Source organism: Vicugna pacos, chromosome X (assembly GCF_048564905.1).
Source record: "Vicugna pacos chromosome X, VicPac4, whole genome shotgun sequence".
Lineage (NCBI taxonomy): Eukaryota > Metazoa > Chordata > Mammalia > Artiodactyla > Camelidae > Vicugna > Vicugna pacos.
The window spans coordinates 48,202,943-48,225,051 of record NC_133023.1 but is presented as its reverse complement, the minus strand read 5'-3'; the positions used below and the strand labels follow the sequence as shown (position 1 = coordinate 48,225,051).

Genomic DNA, 22,109 nt, shown 5'->3' with positions numbered 1-22,109 from the left:
CTTACTTATGATTTCCTTTGCTGTGCAGAAGCTTGTAAGTTTCATTAGGTCCCATTTGTTTATTCTTGCTTTTATTTCTATTGCTTGAGTAGACTGTCCTAGGAGAACATTTTTGAGATGTATGTCAGATAATGTTTTCCCTATATTTTCTTCTAGGAGGTTCATTGTATTTTGTCTTATGTTTAAGTCTTTGATCCATTTTGAGTTTCTTTTTGTGTATGGTGTAAGGGATGGTTCTAGCTTCATTGCTTTACATGCTGCTGTCCCGTTTTCCCAACACCTTTTGCTGAAGAGAATGTCTTTATTCCATTGTATATTCTTGCCTCCTTTGTCGAAGATTAGTTGACCAAAAGTTTGTGGGTTCATTCTGGGCTCTCTATTCTGTTCCATTGGTCCATATGTTTGTTTTTGTACCAATACCATGCTGTCTTGATGACTGTAGCTCTATAGTATTGTCTGAAGTCTGGGAGAGTTATTCCTCCAGCCTCTTTCTTTCTCTTCAGTAATGCTTTGGCAATTCTAGGTCTTCGATGGTTCCATAGAAATTTTATTATGATTTGTTCTAGTTCTGTGAAATATGTCCTGGGTAATTAGATAGGGATTTCATTAAATCTGCAGATTGCCTTGGGCAGTGTGACCATTTTAACAATATTAATTCTTCCAATCCAAGAGCATGGTTATCTTTCCATTTTTTTAACACTTCTTTTACTTCCTTCATCAGCGGTTTATAGTTTTCTGTGTATAATTCTTTCACCTCCTTGGTTAGATTTATTGCTAGATATTTTATTACCTTGAGTGGTATTTTAAAGGGGATTGTTTCTTTACTTTCTTCTTGTGTTGATTCATCATTAGTGTAAAGAAATGCTGCTGACTTTTGAACATTAATATAATAACCTGCTACCTTGCTGAATTCTTCGATCAGCTCTAGTAGTTTTTGTGTGGACCTTTTAGGTCTTTCTATATATAGTAACATGTCATTGGCATATAGTGACACTTTTACCTCTTCTTTTCCAATTTGGATCCCTTGTCTTTCTCTCTCTTGCCTGATTGCTGTGGCTAGGACTTCCAAAACTATGTTGAATAGGAGTGGTGATAGTGGGCATCCTTGTCTTGTTCCAGATTTTAGTGGGAAGCTTTTGAGTTTTTCACTGTTGAGTACTATGCTGGCTGTAGGTTTGTCATATATAGCTTTTATTATATTGAGATATGTTCCCTGTATACCCACTTTGGTGAGAGTTTTTATCATAAATAGGTGTTGAATTTTATCAAATGCTTTTTCTGCCTCGATTGAGATGATCATGTGATTTTTGTCCTTTCTCTTCTTGATGTGATGTGTTACATTGATTGATTTGCATATGTTGAACCACCCCTGTGTCCCTGGGATGAAGCCCAGTTGGTCATGAAGTATAATCTTTTTTATCTGTTGTCGGATTCTATTTGCTAATATTTTGGTGAGGATTTTGCCATCTATGTTTATCAATGATATTGGCCTATAATTCTCTTTTTAGGTAGTGTCTTTGCTTGGTTTTGGTATCAGGGTGATGGTGGCTTCATAGAATGAGTTTGGGAGTATTCCCTCCTTTTCAATCTTCTGGAAGAGTTTGAGAAGGACTGGTATGAGTTCTTCTTTGTATGTTTGGTAGAATTCCCTGGTGAAGCCGTCTGGTCCTGGACTTTTATTTGTAGGGAGGTTTTTAATTGCTTTTTCAATTTCATTTCTACTGATCAGTTTGTTCAAGTGGTCAGTTTCTTCTTGATTCAGTCTTGGTAGACAGTATGTTTCCAGAAACTTGTCCATCTCCTCTAGGTTATCCAGTTTGTTTCCATATAGTTTTTCATAATATTCTTGTATGATATTCTGTATTTCTATTTTACTTGTTATTATTTCTCCATTTTCCTTTCTTATTTTGCTAATTTGTGCTCTCTCTTTTTTCTTTTTTGTGAGTTTGGCCAGAGGTTTGTCGATTTTATTTACTTTTTCAGAAAACCAGCTTTTGGTTTGATTGATCTTTTCTGTGTTTTTTTTTTAATCTCTATTGTATTTATTTCCTCCCTAATCTTTATAATTTCCTTCCTTCTGCTGCCTTTTGGGTGTTTTTTTGTTCTGCTTTTTCTTTTTCTTTCAGCTGGTGGGTTAGATTGTTTATTTGAGATTGTTCTTCTTTTTTTGAGGAAGGCCTGTATCACTATAAACTTCCCTCTTAGCACTACCTTTGCTGCATCCCATAAATTTTGTGTGGTTGTGCTTTCATTTTCATTTGTCTCAACGTATTTTTTAATTTCAGCTTTGATTTCCTTATTGACCCTTTGGTTTTTTAATAGCATGTTGTTTAATCTCCATTCTTTCCTTTTTTTCTCCTTTGTTTCTCTGTTGTTGATTTCTAGTTTCATGGCATTGTGGTCAGTAAAGATGCTTGAGATAATTTCTATCTTCTTAAAATTGTTGAGGTTTCTTTTGTGACCAAGTACATGATCAATCCTAAAAAGTGTTCCATGTGCACTTGAAAAGAATGTATATCCTATTTTTGGGGGGTGTAATGCTCTGAAAATATCCACCAAATCTAGTTTTTCTATTGTATTATTTAATTCCTCTGTTGCCTTATTTATTTTCTGTCTGGAAGATCTGTCTAGTGATGTTAATGTGGTGTTAAAATCTCCAACTATGATTGTATTCCCATCAATATCCCCCTTTATCTCTGTTAGTAATCGTTTTATGTACATAGGTACTCCTATATTGGGTGCATATGTATTATCAAGTGTAATATCCTCATGTTGTATTACTCCTTTAATCATTATAAAATGTCCTTCTTTATCTTTATGACCTTTGTTTTAAAGTCTATTTTATCTGAAATCAGTACTGCAACACCTGCTTTTTTGGCTTTTCCATTTGCATGGAATATCCTTTTCCATCCTTTCACTCTCAATCTATATGTGTCCCTCTCCCTAAAGTGAGTCTCTTGTATGCAGCATATTGAAGGTTCTTGCTTTATTATCCACTCTGCCACCCTATGTCTTTTGACTGGAGCATTTAGTCCATTAACATTTACAGTAATTAATGATAGATGTGTTTATTGCCACTTTGAACTTATCTTTGCAGTTGATTTGGTATTTCCTCTTTGTTCCTTTCTTCTTCCTTTTATGGTTTGGTAACTTTCCTTTGCGTTATCACGGATTTTATTTAGTTTTTGTGACTCCCTTGTAAGTTTTTGGCTTGTGTTTACCCTTTTTAGTAAGTCTATTAGCCCATTACTATAACTTTTTATTAAACTGATAGTAAAATGATCTCAAACCCATCCTACCGAGAACAAAAAATTTTAAAAAGAAAGAAAAAAAATTCTATATTTTCCTGCCTCCTTCTCCCACTCTCAATGATTTTTATGTCTTCTTTTATAATTTTGTGTTTATTCTATTTGTAATTCATGAGTTCTCACCGTTCCAGTTGTGAGTTTCTCATTTCTGTAGCATCCTGCTGCTTTTCTATTTAGAATAGCCCTTTCAGTATTTCTTTAGCATCAGTTTAGTGTTGCTAATATCTTGTAGCTTTTGCTCGTCTGTGAAATTCTTTATGTCTCCTTCTATCCTAAAGGATAAGCTTGCTGGATAAAGTATCCTAGGCTGCATCTTTTTTTTCATTCAGGGCTTTGAATATATCTTGCCACTCCCTTCTGTCCTGTAGTGTTTGTGTAGAGAAATCAGCTGAGAGCCTTATGGGGGTTCCCTTGTAACTCACTCTGCTTTTCTCTTACTGCCTTTAGGATCATTTCTTTATCCTTGACTCTGGCCATCTTGATTATGATATGTCTTTGTGTGGGTCTATTTGGGTTCTTCCTGTTTGGGACCCTCTGAGCTTTCTGTACTTGGATATCTGATTCCTTCTTTAATTTGGGAAGTTTTCAGTCATGATTTTTTCCAGTACCTTTCCAATCCCCTTTGTTTTTTCTTTCCCTTCTGGGTCCTCTATTATGCGAAGATTGACATTCTTTTTATTATCCCATAGCTCCCTTATGCTGTTTTCATTTGTTTTTATTTGTTTATCTTGTAGCTGTTCTGATTGGGTGCTTTGTGTTGTCCTTTCTTCTAGGTCATCAATTCATTCCTCTACATTATCTAGTCTGCTTTGCACAGCCTTTAGATCATTTCTCTTCTCAGCCAATGAGTTTAGCAGTTCTACTTGGCTCTTCTTTATAGCTTCAATTTCATTTTTGACATATTTTATATCTCTAAACCCTATCTATTTTAGTTCCTTCAGTACTTTGATCACTCCTTTTTTGAAATCTTCATCTAGTAGGCTATTGATGTCTATTTCATTGATTGTTCTTTCAGGGGATTTCTCATGTTCGTTTAATTGGGAATGGTTTCTCTGCTTCTTCCTCTTGATCATACCTCTCTGGGACTGTGATTTATGTAGTATCAGTTATCTATTTTAGTCCTTATGGAGTTTATTTATTTATCTATCTAATGCCTATGTAGAAATAACACTTAAAAGAAAGAGAGAGAGGGGAAGATAGTTTTAAAAGAAGGGAGAAAAAAGGTTTGAAAACAGTGTATAATGAATGATAGAATAGCAAGTTGAAGCAGAATAGCAGTCAGATTGAGATGTCTTTTAAAAACTGGATTTTTGGCATCTCTGTCTTTTGAAGAGGACGATGTTCTGTCAGAGTTCTGCAGGTGCTCTGGTTGGCTGAGTGGGTCTGTAGATGTGAGTCTTGGTGTATTTGTGGGAGAGGGTGAGCTACAAGCGTCCTTCTACTCCAGCATCTTGGCCTCTTCTCCTCCCAAATTATTTCTGTTTGAAGTTGGCATTGTCTTATGTATAGAAAATCATAATGACTCCTGGAAAAAAAGCTCATACATATAATAAATGAATTCAGTAAAGTTGCACAATACAAAATCAACAGACAACAGTAAGTTGTGTTTCTATACACTAACAACAAACTATCTGAAAAAGAAATTAAACAAACAGTCCCATATACACTTGCATCAAAAAGAATACCATACGTAGAATTCAGCTTAACCAAAAATGTAAAAGACTGGTAATCTGAAAACTACAAAATATTGCTGAAAGAAATTAAAGACCCGAATAAATAGAAAGACATTCTGCCCTAATGGACTGGAAGAAAATATTGATAAAGTGTCCATTCAACTAAAAGACATCTACAGATTCAATGCAATCCTGTCAAAACTCCAATGGTATTTTTTACAGAAACAAAGAAATATCCCAAAATTCATGTGGAAGCACAAAAGACCCATAATAGCTAAAGCAATCTTGAGAGAGAAGAACAAAGCTGGAGGCATCAGAATTCCTGATTCAAAATATAGCACATTCAAAATATATCAATATCTTGTAATAACCTTTAATGAAAGAGAATATGAAAATGAATATATGTATATATATATATGCATAACTGGGATAATTATATTGTACACTGGAAATGGACACATTGTAACATTATACTTCATATATATATATATATATATATGTATATATAAAACAAAGCTACAGTAGTTAAAACAGTATGGTGCTGGCATAAAGACAGACATAAAGACCAATGAAAAAGGACAGGGAGCTCAAAAATAAACCTACACTTGTTTAGTCAACATATCTTCAACAAAGGTGCCAAGAATCCACAATTGGTGAAGGTTGTTTTTTCAATGAATGGTATTGTGAAAACTGGATATCCACATGCAAGAGAATGAAACTGTCTTATACCATACATAAAATCAATGCAAAGTGGACTGTGACTTAAACATATGACTTGAGAGTATAAACGTCCTAGAAGAAAATATAGGGAAAACACTTCTTGACATTGGTCTTGGCAATGATTTCTTGAATATGACGCCAAAAGCATAGACAGCAAACAAAAGCAGACAAGTGGGACTACATCAAACAAAGGCTTCTGCACAGCAAGGAAGACAAACAGCAGAACAAAAAGGCAACCTATTAAATAGGAGAAAATATTTGCAAAGTATATGTCTGATAATGGATTAATTTTCAAAATATATGAGGAACCCCTACAACTCAATAGCCAAAAACCAAATAATTTGATTAAAAAATTGGCAAAGGACTTATACAGACATTTTGGTTATTTCATTAGTTACTTTTTGCTATTTGATTTTTTTCTCCTTCTGAAATTTTTCTTAAATCTTTGTATATTTTTCTCTTGTATTCTCTTATCTTGTGACTCATTTTCCTTTTTTTGTGTGTTTTTCACTTTGGTTGTAAACTGTTTCTCCACTTGACACCATATTTTGTTCAACCATTCTCCATTTAACAGCTTCTTAACTCATGTTCTCACTTTTTTCCCCTCTATACATTGAAATGCATTTTTGTAGCTAAATCTTTGTCCGTGTTTCTAACTACTTTCTTTGTTTTTGCTTTTAAAGACTTGATACACCTTGCCAAAAAATACTCTTCTAAAAGAGTCGTACTAATTTTTATGTTTAAGAAAGGTCTATGTTTTTCATAACAAAATCATGTATTTTTATGTTATAGGCTTTGAAATTTCTGAAAACCAGAAGAGGCAGGCTGCAATGACTGTGAGAAAAGTCCCTAAACAAAAAGGTAAAGCTGCCTTTAACTACCATCTCCCTGACCACACTCACTTTCGCTGTGAAACTGAGAAGTCATTAGCTATGCACCTATATGTTCCTAGGCAGGTTTCCATGCTGAAGTTCACTTGGGGTGGTGGGAAAGATCCAGATTCCCAGGTGTCTCTGATGACAGGTGGCAAGTGGTCTTAAAGCCTATGGCTCAGGAGTGAACAGTTTAAGGTAGTTGTGTTCAAAGGTAGCTCATTGGGTAAAGGAGAAAATAGAACCTGTTTCTTTTTATTTTCACCTGAAAAAAAGAGAGAAACTAAACCTTTCTAACAATTTAGAAACAATTGTACAATAGTAAATGTGTATAATTTATTAATAAGTATAAATATGTTAGGAATATGTACATAACCTTCTCTCGTTGGTTTTGGAGCATTTGCCAAATCAGGAATCCCAAATCAGAATGGAGAATTTTAAACTGCACCAAGACTGATGATTCGGATATTCCTTCTCTTTCTGAACCATAAACTAAAGTACTTAAAAGAGAAAAATACCTTAAGAATCAGTTTGAATATGAAATGAAGCTTTATTTTCTTGTTTTCATGAACTAGACAAAATTAAAATACTTAATTGAATGAAGGGAAGGAACTACCCTCTGTTTATTGAAGAGTCCATTCATTACCAGTCATTTTATATGAGTTCTTTGATCTTTATGCAAAGGTAGGTATTATTAGCCCTATTTCCAGAGGACAGAACTGAGAGTCTTTGGTGTGAAGAGACTCTGAACTTGAGTCAGCTGGACTCCAAGTCCACTGCTGTCTTCTCTCCATCTTAGGGTTCTGCTGATTCTCCAGGCTGGGGAAGAACAGCTCACTTTTTTGTCTAGCCTCAATTACTGACAGCTACTTCTATTACTGACAGCCATAATCACTGTCCTCAGCGGTAGGCAATCTTCATAAGACTTCACTTTCCCTGGGCCCTTCCTTATGCTTTCTTAAAGGGCTCTCTGTTTCAAAATGAGTCACCATATAAAATGATCAGATTCAAGTTGCCTGAAATTCCAGCAGCCACAATAAAGTACCTTTATTTATTCTCAATGAAGTTTATTTTCATTGAGGAGGTTGAGTACCTGTGAATACCTGATTTCCAATTGAGTAGTGCACCTAGATTTGGCTTCTGGCTAGACATGGCCTTCCTTTTAACTGTTTATTGCTTCTTACTCTTGGGAGGCCCTCATTGGCACTTTACCTCATCATGGAAATGTGATTCTCCTTAGATAGGGAATTAAAGGCAACCACTCCTAATCTCTTGGGGGTTGAAACATGAGTGACAGTATTAGAAAGTAATCTGGAGTTAATAACAGTAAGGATATGATCTGTATGAATAGGAGAATCTTTTGAGACATTGTGCTGCTTAGATATATGAGCCCTAGCCACCTAGAGGGTTCTCAGGCTACAAAGAGACTACTGTCTTAGTGCCCCACCTCTGTCTCCTGGAGGCTCTCACCTCCTGAGCTTCTCTCACTGTGATTCCTTCCTCTGTCTCTATCACACTGACCTTATTGATGAGATGGTGCTCCATTACCTCAGCCTAAGTTCCCTCAAGCCTATCTGAGACTGGTCTTTTCACTGAGAAACCTTAAAGCAGAGGAACATGTACAAAGCAACCAACTAGAAAACAGTCCTACTAATTCATATCAAGCCTTTGTGTCAGGTTCCTTCTCTACCTTGTCTAGTCTCAAGGCTATCCTTTGCAGGTTCTCTTTTCTCTTCAGGTATCTAAGCAATGGTTCACCTGAACAGATTTCCACTTTTAATAGCAATCCTGAAGTATTCAAAGAAGCCTATCTAGTTTCTAACCTCTTAGAATTCCTCAACATTTCCTCCCTTATTTCCTCATCCAGGGATGTCATGACTGATATATTTTAAGACTCAAGGGCACTATACATGTAGAAGTGGTTGTCCAACTTAGCAGTTCAATAGCTTTATCATATACATGGGAAGAGCAAGAAGGGAGTTATCTCAGATACCTGGGAAAGTCAGCTTTCTTAATCCTTCCAATGACCCATTCCTGGAAGTGATGGGGAGCATTGTTGCTATGGTTTTTCTGATTCAGATTTAATATAGATTCCAACGCAATCAATGATGCCATGGGACCTTATCAACTCAATCAACTGTTCTGGAGGAGGGGAAGTCTGGCTGGAAGAAAAGCAGAGTACAGAGCCTCACTCCAAAGAAGACCTTTTCACTTTACATTTGCCTTTCACACTGCCTGGGTTTTAATAATTGCTTTGTAACTTCTTGGGAAATGGATGCTAATTCCTCCTTCAGCCCATTTCAGTTTGTCATCATGGAGCTCCCTAGGGCCATGAGCACAGCTCCCATCTCGAGAGGCTTTAGGGCCAGCTCAAAATCAAATGAGTACCCTAGAATAACTAAAATAATCTTGAAATAGAATAAAGTTTGAGTAATCAGTCTACCCTGATTTCAACACTAATTGTATAGCTACAGTAACCAAGACAGTTGGTGTTGGTAGAAGGCTAGACATATTTTTTATATCAATGGAACAGAACCCAAAAAAAGACCTACACAAATATGTCCAACTGATTTTTGACAAAGGTACAAAAGCAATTTAGTACAGGAAGGATAGCCTTTTCAACAAATGACACTGAAGCAATTGGGCTTCCTTAAGCCAAAAGTAAAATGAATTTCAACCTAAGTTCACACCCTATAAAAATTAAAATAGATAATGGACTTACATTTAAAGCTACAAAACTTTTAGAAAACAGTAGGAGAAAATCTTCAGGATTTAGGGCTAAGCAAAGTTCTTAGACCTGACACCAAAAATTTGAACTATAAAATAAAACATTGACAAAATAGACCTTATCAAAATAGAAAATTTTACCCTGTGAAAGACCATGTGAAGAGGATGAAAAGACAAGCTACAACTTAGGGGAAATATTTGCAAACCATGTATCTTATAAAACATTAGTATCTAGAATATATAAAAAACTCTCAAAACTTACCAGTTAAAAAAAAAAAACTACACACTTCAATTAGAAAATGGGCCAAAAACAAACATATTTCACTTAAAAGGATATATAGATATCAGTTAAACGCATGAGAAGATATCCAACATCATTAATCACTAAATAAATGCAAATTAAAACCACAGTGAGATATCACTACATACCTATTACAAAGGCTAAAATAAAAAAATAGTAACAACACCAAATGTTTACAAGGCTGCATAGAAGCTGAATCATTCATACCTTGCTGATGAGAATGTAAAATGGTGCAGGCACTCTGGAAAATAGTTTGGCAGTTTCCTAAGACATAAATCATACAACTACCAGATGATTCAGCAATTACACACCTAAGTATTTATTCCAAACAAATGAAAACTTTTTTTCAGTTAAAAAACTTATAAACAAATGCTCATAAGAGCTTTGTTCATAATAGCCCAAACTGGAAACAACCGAGGTATCTTTCAGTGGGTGAGTAATTAAGCAAACTGTGGTAAATCCATACCATGGAATATTACTCATCAATAAAAAGGAGCCAACTATTGGTACATGCAACAACTTGGGTGAATCTCTGAGGAATTTTGCCGATTGCAAAAAGCCAAAACCTGAGGTTACATATGATATGACTCCATTTATATGATGTTCTTCAAATGCTATAATTTAGAAATGAGGAACAGATTAGTGGTTGCCAGGAGTTGAGGCATTGAGGACAAGAAAGAAATGAGTGTGGTTATAAAAGAGTAACAGGAGTAATCCCTGTGATGATAGAAATGTTGTCTCCTGACTGTGTCCTGTAACAATATTAATATCCTAGCTGTGCTACTGTACTATAGTTTTTCAAAATGCTATCATTGGAAAAATTGAGTCATATGTACAAAGCATATCTCTGCATTTTCTCTTAAAATTGCATGTGAGTCTACAATGATCTCAAAATAAAAGGGTTAATTAAAAAATTAAAACGAGCACTTCCCAAACTCCCTCCCTAATATCTCCATATCATTTGTTGGCATCTAGTCCCCTCATATTTTTGACACTTATCACCTTTGAAAACTGACTGTTAGACGACATTGTCAAAACGGCAGAATAGTTTACTGTTGTCCTCTCACTAAAGAACACAGATTTTGGCAATCAGCAACAGATGAGAGTGCTTTTATGAAGTCTTAGAGTCCAGTGGAGAAGTTACAGACTGAATAAATTGACTGGACACATAGAAGAGCCCAGTCAATAAAGACTGGAGGAGATGACTCCTCCTTTAAATGCAAAGACAGCAACACAAGACCAGAAGGAACATGAAAAATCAAGGAAACATGACATCGTCAAATGAATGCAATAATTTCCAGAAACTGATCCACAAAGACATGCAGATCTGTGATTTGACTGATAAACAATTCAAAATGGTTGTTTTAAGGAAGTTCAGTGAGCTACAAGAGAGACAATTCAACAAAATCTAGAAAATAAATATAAACAAAATAAGAAATTTAACAGAGAGTAGAAATCATGAAAAGAGCCAAATTAAAGAGCTGAAGAATACAATGAATGAAATGAAAAGTGCAGTAGAGAGCATCAGTAGCAGACTTGATCAAACAGAATACTCTAGCTGTGGAGTCAAAGAAAAGGCATTTAAAATTGGCTAGTCAAAGTAGAAAAAAAGAAAAGAGTAATGCGAAAGAGTGAAGTATACCTATGTGAATTATGAGATACAATTAAGAGACAGAATCTAGAAAATATTGGAGTCCCAGGAGGAGAAGAGAGGGGAAAGGGGGCAGAAAGCTTATTTAAATAAATAATGGCTAGAGCTTCCCAATTCTGGGTAGATATTTGGATATCCAAGTTCATGAGGCTCATTGATCTCCTGGACAATTCAACCAAAAATGATCTTCTCTAATTATAATGATCTTCTCACATTAAAATAAAACTGTCTAAAATTAAAGACAAAGAACATTAAAAGCAGCAAGAGGAAAAAAGTCCTTATATGCAAAGGAACCCGCGTAAAGCTATCATCAGATTTATCAACGGATACTAGCAGGAAAGGAGAGAATTGAATGATATATTCAAAGTACTGGAAGAAAATAACAGCCAACTAAAAATGCTGTACCTGGGAAGGTTTTTTTCAGACACGAAGGAGAGAGAAAGACTTTTCCAAACCTAAAAAAAAAAAAAAAAAAGATGCTGAAAAGAGTTCATCACCACTAGACTTGTCTTACAATAAATGCTGAAAGGAGTTCTTCAAGCTGAAATGAAAATATGCTAATTAATAACATGAAAAGATAAACACACAGGTTAAAGTAAATATATCATCCAATTCAGAATAATATGGTGGTGTGTTAATCACTTAAATATACTATGAAGGATAAAGGACAAAAAGATTAAAAATAACTATAGGTATAATAAATTGTTAATGGATAACATAAAAAAGATAAATTGTGATCAAAAACATAAAAAAAGATATAAATTGTGATCAAAATCATAAAAAGTGGTGGGGTAGTTTTTGTTTGTGGTCAATTGGTTATTAGCACAAAATAGACTGTTGTAACTATAAGATGTTTTATATAAGCCTCATTGTAACCATAAAGCAAGCACCTGCAGTAGGAACTACAAAATGTCCAGAAAATAATTCATAATATGTCAATACTATGTCCTTTCCTATCAATAATTACATTAAATGTAAATGGATTAAATTCTCCTATCAGTATGCATACAGTAGCTGAATGGATTAAAATAAACTAGACACAACTGTATACTGCCTACGAAAGACTCAATTCACCTTAAAGAACACACATAGCTCCAAAGTGAAGGCATGGAAAAAGATATTTTATGCAAGTGGAAACCAAAAGAGAGCAAGGGTAGGTATACTGATATTAGAGAAATAGACTATAAATCAAAACTGTCACAAGAGACAAAGAAGGTCATTATATAATTAAAAAGAGGTAACTTGTCAAGAGGATATAACAATTGTAAGCAGATATGCACCTAAAATCAGAGCACTTAAACAGAGTAAGCAAATACTAGCAAATCTGAAGAAAGAAACAGACAATGTAATTATAGTAGAGGGTTTTAATACCCCACTTTCAACAATTGATAGATCACACACACACAAAAAAATAATTAAGAAAACACTGAACTGGAAATATATTTAGACCAAATGTACCTAAAAAACATATAAGTTCTATGCCATGCAACTGCAGCAGAATTCACATTTTTTTCAAAAGCACATAGTAATTCTCCAAGATAACATGTATTGGGGTCACAAAACAAGTCTTACCAAACTGTAAAAGACTGAAATAATATCAGGTATCTTTTCCAACCACAGTGGTATGAAACTAGAAATTAATAACAGGAGGAAAACTGGAATAGTCACAAATATGTGGAAATCAGCACACTCCTAAACAACCAATGGGTCAAAGAATAAATTGAGGGGAAATGTTGAAGTATCTTGAGATAAATTAAAATGGAGACACAACATACCAAAAGTTAGGGAATGCAGCAAAAGCAGTACTAAGAGGAAACTTTATACCCATAAATGCCAAAACTAAGAAAAAAAGAAAGATTTTAGATAAAAAACCTAACTTGACACCTCAAGGAACAAAAAATGAAGAAGAAATAAGCCAAAAGTTAGCAAAAAAGGAGATAATAAAGATCAGAGCAGAAATAAATAAAAGATCAGAAAAACAATAGAAAAGATCAATGAAATTAAGAGCTTTTTTTGAAGATAAAAGTGACAAACCTTTAGCTAGACTAATTAAGAAAGAAAAAGAAGACTCAAAATCATAAATCAAGCAGGAGCTACTCCAAATGATACCACCTAAATATAGTTTGGGGGATACTGTGAACAGTTGTACACCAATAAATTGGATATCCTAGAAGAAATGGATAAATTTCAAGAAGCATACAATGTCCCAAACTGGATCATAAAGAAATAGAAGATAATAACATGCCAATAATGAGTAAGAAGATTGAATCAGCAATCAAAGACCCCCCAACAAAGAAAAGCTCAGAAATAGATGGTTTCACTGGTGAATTTTACCAAACATTTAAAGAATTAACACCAGTCCATTTCAGAGTCTTCCAAAAAACTGAAAAAGATGGAACACTCCCAAATTCATTTCATGAGGCCAGCATTATGCTGATACCAAAGCCAGAACAAAACACTACAAGAAAAGAAAACTACAAACCCATATCCCTGAAGAATGCAGAAGCAAAATTTCTCAACAAAATACTAGCAAACCAAATTCAACAGTGTATTAAAAAGATTATACACCATCATCAAGTGGGATTCATCCTGAGATGCAAGGATAATTCAACATATGCAAATCAATATATCTGTTACACCATATTAATGGCAAAAAGATAAAATCATATGATCATATCAAAATATGCTGAAAAAGCATTTAAGAGAACTCAATATTATTTCATGATAAAAACTCTCAACAAATTAGGTTTAGATGGAATATACCTCAACATAATAAAAGCCATATAAGACAAGCCCACAGCTAACATAATGGTGAAAGGTTAAAAGCTATTCTTCTAAGATCAGGAACAGCACAATAATGCCCATTCTCACTACTATTCAACATACTGCTGGAAGTCCTAGCCAGAGCAATCAGGCAAGGGAAATACATAAAAGTCAGAAAGGAAAAAGTAAAAATTTTTCTGTTTGCAGATGACATAATTTTATATATAGAAAACTCTAAAGATAATCGTAATGACTGTGGATTGGGAGAAAATAGTGGCATACCACATATCTGAAAAGAGATTAATATTCAAAATACATAAAGGATTCATACTACTCAATAGCAAAACCCCACAAATACTCCAACTAAAAATGAGCAAAAGACCTAAATAGACATTTTTTCCAAAGAAAATATTCCAAAAGCCATCAAGTACATGAAAAGTTTCTCAGCATCACTCATCATCAGAAAATACAAATCAAAACCACAATAAGATATTACCTCACACTTGTCAGAATGACTATTATCAAAAAATAAGTGCTGGAAAGTGCTGGCAAGGATGTAGAGAAAAGGGAACCCAAGTATACTGTTGGGAATGTACATTGGTACAGCTACTATGGAAAACAGTATGAAAGTTACTCAAAAAATTAAAAATAGAGCTACCATGTAATTCAACAATTCCAGTTCTGGCTACATAGCCAAGGGAATGAAATACTATCTTAAAGAGATATCTGCATCCCATGTTTATTGCAGCATTATTCATAATAGCCAAGACACGGAAACAACCTAAGTGTCCATTGACAGATGAATGGATAAAATAAATGTACACACACACACATACACACACACAACAGAATGTTATTCAGCCATATAAAAGAAGGAAATCTTATATTTTGCCACATCATAGACTAACCTGTAAGACATTATGCTAAGTGAAATAATTCAGACAAAGAAAACTACTGTGTGATCTTACTTATATGGGGAATCTAATAAAACTGAATTTATAGAAACAGAGAAGAAATTGGTGTTTGCCAGATGCAGGGGGTGTGGGGGTGGGAAATGGATGAAGGTGGTCAAAATGTACAAACTTTCAGTCGTAAAATAAATCAGTTTTGGTGAAGTAATGTACAACATAGTGACTAAAGTTAACAAAATTGTATTGTGTATTTGAAAGTTGCTAAGATATTTAAAGTTCTCATCAAAAGAAAAAAATGTGTAACTATGTGAGGTGATGGATGTTAAGTAACCTTTATGTTCTTACCATTTCACAGTATATGCATATGTCAGATCATATGTACAATGTAATATGGTATACAATGTAATATGTCTAGTATATCTCGATTAAATTGGGGTAAAATATAAAACTGAGCAAAAAAATGAGTAATAAGATTTAATCAATAATGAAACCTCCCAACGAAACAAAGCTCAGGAACAGATGGCTTCACTGGTGAATTCTATGAAACATTTAAAAAAGAATTAACACCAGTTCTTCTCAAATTCTTCCAAAAACTTGAAGGGGAACACTCTCAAATTCATTTTCCAAGGCCAGCATTACCCCAATACCAAAGCTGGATAAAGATGCTACTAGATAACACAGGCCAGTATCCTTGATGAATATGGGTGCAAAAATTCTCAACAAAATACTAGCAAACAAAATTCAACAGCATATTAAAAGGATCATACACAATCATCAAGTGGGATTCATCTCTAGGATGCAAAGATTGTTAACATATGCAAATCAATAAATGTGATACACCACATTAACAGAATGAAAGATAAAAATCACATGATCATCTCAATAGGTGCAGAAAAAGCATTTGACAAAATTCATCATTCTTTCATGATAAAAACCCTCAATAAATTGGATATACAAGGAACATACCTCAATATAACCAATGGCTTTTATGACAAGCTTACCACTAAAACATCATATTCAACAATGAAATTTTGAAAACTTTTCCTCTAAGATCAGGAATAAGACAAGGGTGCCAATCCTCACCACTTCTATTCAGCATAGTGCTGGAAGTCCTAGCCAGAGCAATCAGGCAAGAAAAAGAAATAAAAGTCAGAAAGGAAGAAGTAAAATTGCCTCCATTTGCAGATGACATGACTTCATATCTAGAAAGTCTAAACTCTCCAAAAATAGTATTAGAATAATAAAGGTCCTCAGTAATATTTCCTGATACAAAATCAATATACAAAACTCAGTTGTGTTTCACTAACAACAAACATCCAAAGGAGAAATTAAGGAAACAATCCCATTTGCAGTAACGCAAAATAGAGTAAAATACTTAGGAATAGGTTTAACCAAAGAGTTTAAAGATCTGTACAGTGAAATCTACTAGATATTTATGAAAGAAATTGAAGATGATACAAATAAATGGAAAGATATTCCATGTCTATAAGATTATAAGAATTAATATTGTGAAAATGACCTTACTAGACAAATCCATCTATATACTCAATGTCATCCCTGTCTCAAATTCCATGTAATTTTTCATAGAAGGAGATAAAACACTCCTAAAATTCATATGGAATCACAAATCCCAACTAGCCAAAGCAATCCTGAGAAAGAAGAACAAAGCTGGGGCATCAGTGCTTCCCAATCTCAAACTATCTTACAAAGCTATAGTAATCCAAAAAGTATGATACTGGCATAAAAACCAACATATAGACCAATGGAACAGAATTGAGAGCCCAATTTAAATGCACATTTATAGTTAACTAATATTTGTCAGGAAGCCAAGAATATTCAATGGAAGAAGGTTAGTCTTTTCTATAAATGGTATTGGGAAAGTTGGATATTCACATGCAAAAGAGTATATTGGACCCCTACTTTACACCACTCAAAAATTAACTCTAAATGAATTAAGGACTGTAAAATTAGAAGAAAGTATAGGGAAAATACTCCTTGGCATTGGTCTTGGCAACAAGTGTTTTAACCTAAAGCACAAGCAAGAGCAACAAAAACAGGTGGGACTATTTCAAACTAAAAACCTTCTGCACAAGCAAAAGAAACAAAAATAAGTAAGTGGGACTACTTTAAACTAAAAACCTTCTGCACAGCAAAAGATAAGCAATCAACAAAATGAAATGGCTACCTATGGAATGGGAGAAACTATTTGTAAACCATATATTTGATAAAGACACACACACATACACAAACACACCCCATGGAATATTATTCATCCATAAAAAGAAGGAAATCCTACCATTTATGGAAACATGAATGTACTTTAGGGAATTATGCTATGTGAATTAAGTCAGACAGAAAAATACAAATACTATATGATCTCACTTATATGTGTAATCTGAAAAATGCAAAATTACAGAAACAGAAAGTAGATTGGTGGTTGCCAGGGGCTTGGGTTGGGAAAAGTGGAGAGATGTTGGTCAAAGGGCACAAACCTCTAGTTACAAAAGGAAGAGTTTCTGGAGATATAACATACAGTATGACGACTGTAGTTCACAATACTCTATTGTATACTTAAGAGCTGCTACGAGAGTAGTTCTTAAATGTTCTTACCACAAAAAAAGTTAATTATGTGAGATGATGGATACGTCAACTAGCCTTATTGTGGTAATCATTTCACAATATATACGGATATCAAATCATTACATTGCACACCTTAAAGTTACACAATACTGTATGTCAGTTATATCTCAATAAAGCTGGAAAACTATAATAGTAACAAAAATAGAACAAAAAATGCTGGCTTTTAGAAAAGAAGTAGTTCCTTCCCACTGAAGTACCAATGGCTGATTATGGCTTAATATCCCAGGGTAATGGGATCAAGTCGTTAAACAAAGGCAAAGAAGATGTAATGCTGAAATTTCAGACACTGACCAGCATGAAGAAGGTATTTGGGAGCAGCAGAAAGATCGCCCTTGCACTCTGAATCATATTCTGTGTGCCTCAGCCTATTCTGTTCTGAATTTAGAAAAGGATTAAACTTTAAATTTAGGTCCCCTGATTTCTGGAATCCTCTATGTGAATTTTGCTTTGGTTTCAAATTCTCCTATAAAAGTTGAGAAATCTTTGAAGTATTTCCTTTAAAAGGTCACAAATATATTCCAAGTCTTCTTTATGTTCCATGAATCTTATCTTCTGCTGGGTGAGTTTGCTTTCTCCCTCAACTACCAATGTCACCTCCCTAATAAATGTTGTTTAATCACTCTCAACCTGATGTTGAACACTGAGTCACTTGTACCTTAGTTTTTAGAAAACCATTTCCCCTCAAAGACCTGCCCTGAATTTAGTAGTTCTTAACCAGGCTGGAATCTTAACTAGGAATTCTTAACCAGGAGTTCTTTCCTTGGATGATTTTATTTTTTTTTAATTGAAGTATAGTTGATTTGCAATATTATATTAATTTCAGGTGTACAGCACTTTGGATGATTTTCAGTTTCAGTTAGCATGCTCTAAAGTAGGCTGTCTTGAATTGTATGTTCAAAGTGGTCACTGGGTAATTGAGAAGACCGTTGCTACTTAGCTTACACCATTTCACTTTGATCTCTTTTTATTCTAGGTGTCAACTCTGCTCGCTCAGTTCCTCCTTCCTATCCACCACCACAGGACCCATTAAACCAGGGCCAGTACCTGGTTCCCGATGGCATCGCTCAATCACAGGTCTTTGAGTTCACTGAACCCAAGCGCAGCCAGTCACCATTCTGGCAAAACTTCAGCAGGTTAACCCCCTTCAAAAAATAATACCTACAGGGAGGCAGATAATTTTAAAATAAAGTAAATAAAATTATATTTATAGATGGACCTTTTTTCGGAGAAGCACTGTTGAAATTTATATATATATATATATATGCGCATATATATATATATATATATACACACACATACATACATACACACACATACACGCACACACACACACACACATACAGACACTTCAGTGTACGCACACACACGCACATACACAGAAGGACCAAAAATGTTTTCTGTTGTTTTAGGGAAATAAAATCTGTAGTTGATAGAAAGAAATACTAATGACTTTCAAATATACGATCCCTTTAAAAAGTTTTCTGTTCTTACCCTGTCCCCCTCCCCTTTACTTTCAGAAATTGACACTTCTATATGTTCCTTTTCTTGTTGAGATAATCTTTTGCTCTCCTGTGAGTGATTCATTCACTTGTCATTATTACCATAGATGTGTTTGTGTTGTTTTTTTTTTCTTAATGATACTGATGCTGATGACTTTTTAATTTAATTTGATGTGGTGGAGTTTGGGAGTTTCGAATTTCTTTTTTTTTCCTTTTACTTTTCACTAAGTAAAGGGAGGATCCCCTTTCTCCTCTCCCTCAAATGACCATCTGTGAATGTTTCTGCAGCCTTGCAGTTGCCCCAAATAGCCTTTTCCCTGCATCTTCTGTCTCCAGTTGTGCCAGTCTGGACATACTCTGTTGTGCCCTGTGACATAATTGCTCAATATTTCTATTGTTTTCACTGTGTTTTAGTTGTTTTAGAGGGATTGAAACTAAACAGAGGCAAGGAAGTGTCAGAATAATGATGCTGGAGAAGACTTCTGTTCAGGGAACATTCTGCATTTGGGCTGTTTCTTCTAGCACTGGGGGTTCCCATTGTGACAGCACTGCTAGTTCATGACGATTTTGTATGTGGGGTTTAGTTTGGGTCAGTTATTCTCTTCTTCATGCCGCTTTGGTTATGTTGTTCCTCCTAGGCCTGTCCCTCCCCTAACCTAAAAAATCTGAACTGGAAGCAAAGAGGTGGAGACTCTGCTTCCTGAAAGAGAGATTCAACTGCTTCCATCACCAAGTAGGTTTAGCATGGCATTCCCCACTGCAATCAATCCAGGGGCCTGGTCATACCTGCTTCACATTTGCAGATTTTTTAGGCAGCATTGATAGGAGTCTATGAGAGGTCAAGACAGAGCCTACATGACTGAGATCATCAGCTATCTTCAAATTATTGACCTGGACAAGATCCAAGGCTGACAGTAACCTCTCATATGGAAGAACAAGGACAAGCATGGAAAGAGACAGCCTTGGCCCATGATATGTACCTGAAGTTCCTAACACTCAAGTTTATGAAACTCCCTGTTGTTAGCAGATTGTATGGATAATTTTCCATGATTCCTTTCTTCCTCTCTCCCTGTCTTCCTTCTTTTTCTTGCTATCCTGGCACAGGAGGATTACTGCTATGAAATGAGCATAGTTAAAGCATTTCTGGCACCCAAAAAAGGCCCTGTTTCCAACATTCTCCCATCCCAGAACATTTGAAGCAAGCGAGGAGCCCAGGGGACTTTTTCTATGAAGAAAGAATCAGAGGCCAAGTTGCTACTCTCAGGCTAAATTTTAGTAGGTTTTTACACTTGGGGAAAATTAGCTTTCCCTACAAAGAGGCAGGTTCCTTATGGCAGGAGTACCTGTTCCTCCTCTTCACATGACCCCTTGGGTGAATAGGCCTTGAACAGCAAGGAGAATGGAGTACAACGGAGTGAGGATGGGCCCTACTATGGAGATTCCCCATTCCAGTGGGGAATCTGGAGATTGAGTCTGTCCTGGACCCTATGGGGGAAGACTTCATCATGAAAGGACCTCAGCTTAATGAGCAGCAGTAATGGCTGCAGGGGACACTCAGCATGGCTAGCTTGATTGCTGCTCTATTCCCTGCCAAGCCTGGGAAAGTTTTTTTTCCTCTATGGGAATCAAATTACAAGCTCTTTAAAATCCCATTTCACCACACCCAAATCGGGCTTGAGGAGTAAGCCAAGGTTGAGTCTGAGCTGGGCAGAGGGCTGGGGCTCGGGACTGGCCACTACTGTTCAGCACATGACCCAGCTACTTAAGCCCCCTTGGCAAGGAGCCTGGTATGCAGTGCCTAAGCTAAAATGATCTCCCTGGAAGACAGAATGTCTTTCAATGGCTGTGTAGGTTTCCCATGAGTGTATATTCTTTTCCTACTTTCCATTCCTTCCCACTAGGCTTGGCCTTGACATGTTTCTCTAGGGCCTGGGGGTACACCAAGAAGGGATGCTTGGACAAGTCCCTAGACCTAATGCTATCTCTTGGCCAAGATCCCCCATCCCCCCCTGCTCCCCTAGGACTGTGCCCAGAGCTCCAGGATCAGGGATTGTCACCTCTTTCCACCCACCTCTCATACACCCAACCCACTGGCCTCATCAGATGCCAATGACTTATGAAAACAACAAGAAAGCAGTTTGCCATTGGTTGGATTTCCCCCTAGCCTGTGGCAGCAAAACAGACCAGTGGCCAACAGCCCCAAGGGGAGCCCCATTACCTGGGCTCAGAGTCCAACCTATTCTGTGTCCCCATAGCAGTGCTATCCCCAAGAATTCATAAATCTCTGTTCCTGCATGGCCAAGAGCTCCCCTTTCTTCAACTCGGTGAGGCCTGGATTTGCTCCCCAAAAGGCTTTTCTAGTATCTATGGGTCCTGCTGTGGGATGGTCCTAACACAGAAATCAAACTCCTCATTCTCCCTTTCTTTCTATGTGTATATCTCTTAAGGGATTTATAAGGACAGCAGCAAGACAGTTTTAACAATTCTAGTGTGAAGCCAAATAGTGATCTTTAATGCTTTGGGGATGGGGTGGGCTGGGGTGGATGGATGGGCAACAGTGATTTTGATTACCCCTGCTGCTCTGCATTTGCCAGTTTATTATTTCATTTCTTCTATCTGACTGTTTGACCCTGTCAAACAAGTGTCAAAGTTGTGTGTTTAAAAAAATGTTTAACAAAAATATGATGTTGTAATGACACAAAGCCTTATGAAAATATTTATGGAGTTCAATAAAAGAAGTAAAAAGACACCTCCAGGCATAGCTCTCATGCCATTTTGTGTGTTTGTGTGTGTATTTTACCAGTTGCCAAATAAAGGGAATTTTCCTGGTGGGGGCCGCTTACCCTAGCCTAATTTTGGCCTGTCAGCTCTCTATTCCATTGCCAAGTATGCCATGGGCTATCTGTGACCTTTCATGTCCTTTCTGGAAGAGTGTGCCACAAGAACCAAGTTTGATCCTGTAACCAGGGGCACTTAAAATGTCTTTATGGATGGGACTGTCCTTCATGTAACCTTGCCCTTCAATAAGACTCAAAAGTCCATTC

General features: G+C 35.8%; 1 protein-coding gene across 10 annotated transcripts in view; it reads left to right on the top strand.

Annotated features, from left to right (window-relative positions):
* ARHGEF9 (Cdc42 guanine nucleotide exchange factor 9) overlaps positions 1-21,814 on the top strand; it is a 293,132-nt gene extending 271,318 nt beyond the window's left edge. For all 10 annotated transcript variants that reach the window (XM_072956524.1, XM_015251972.3, XM_072956527.1 and 7 more), the window contains 2 exons: positions 6,494-6,562; positions 18,540-21,814. In XM_072956524.1, coding sequence (XP_072812625.1) covers positions 6,494-6,562; positions 18,540-18,721 — 251 coding nt within the window. In that variant the 3' untranslated portion in view covers positions 18,722-21,814. The remainder of the gene's footprint in view (positions 1-6,493; positions 6,563-18,539) is intronic.
* The last annotated feature ends 295 nt before the right edge of the window (positions 21,815-22,109 follow it).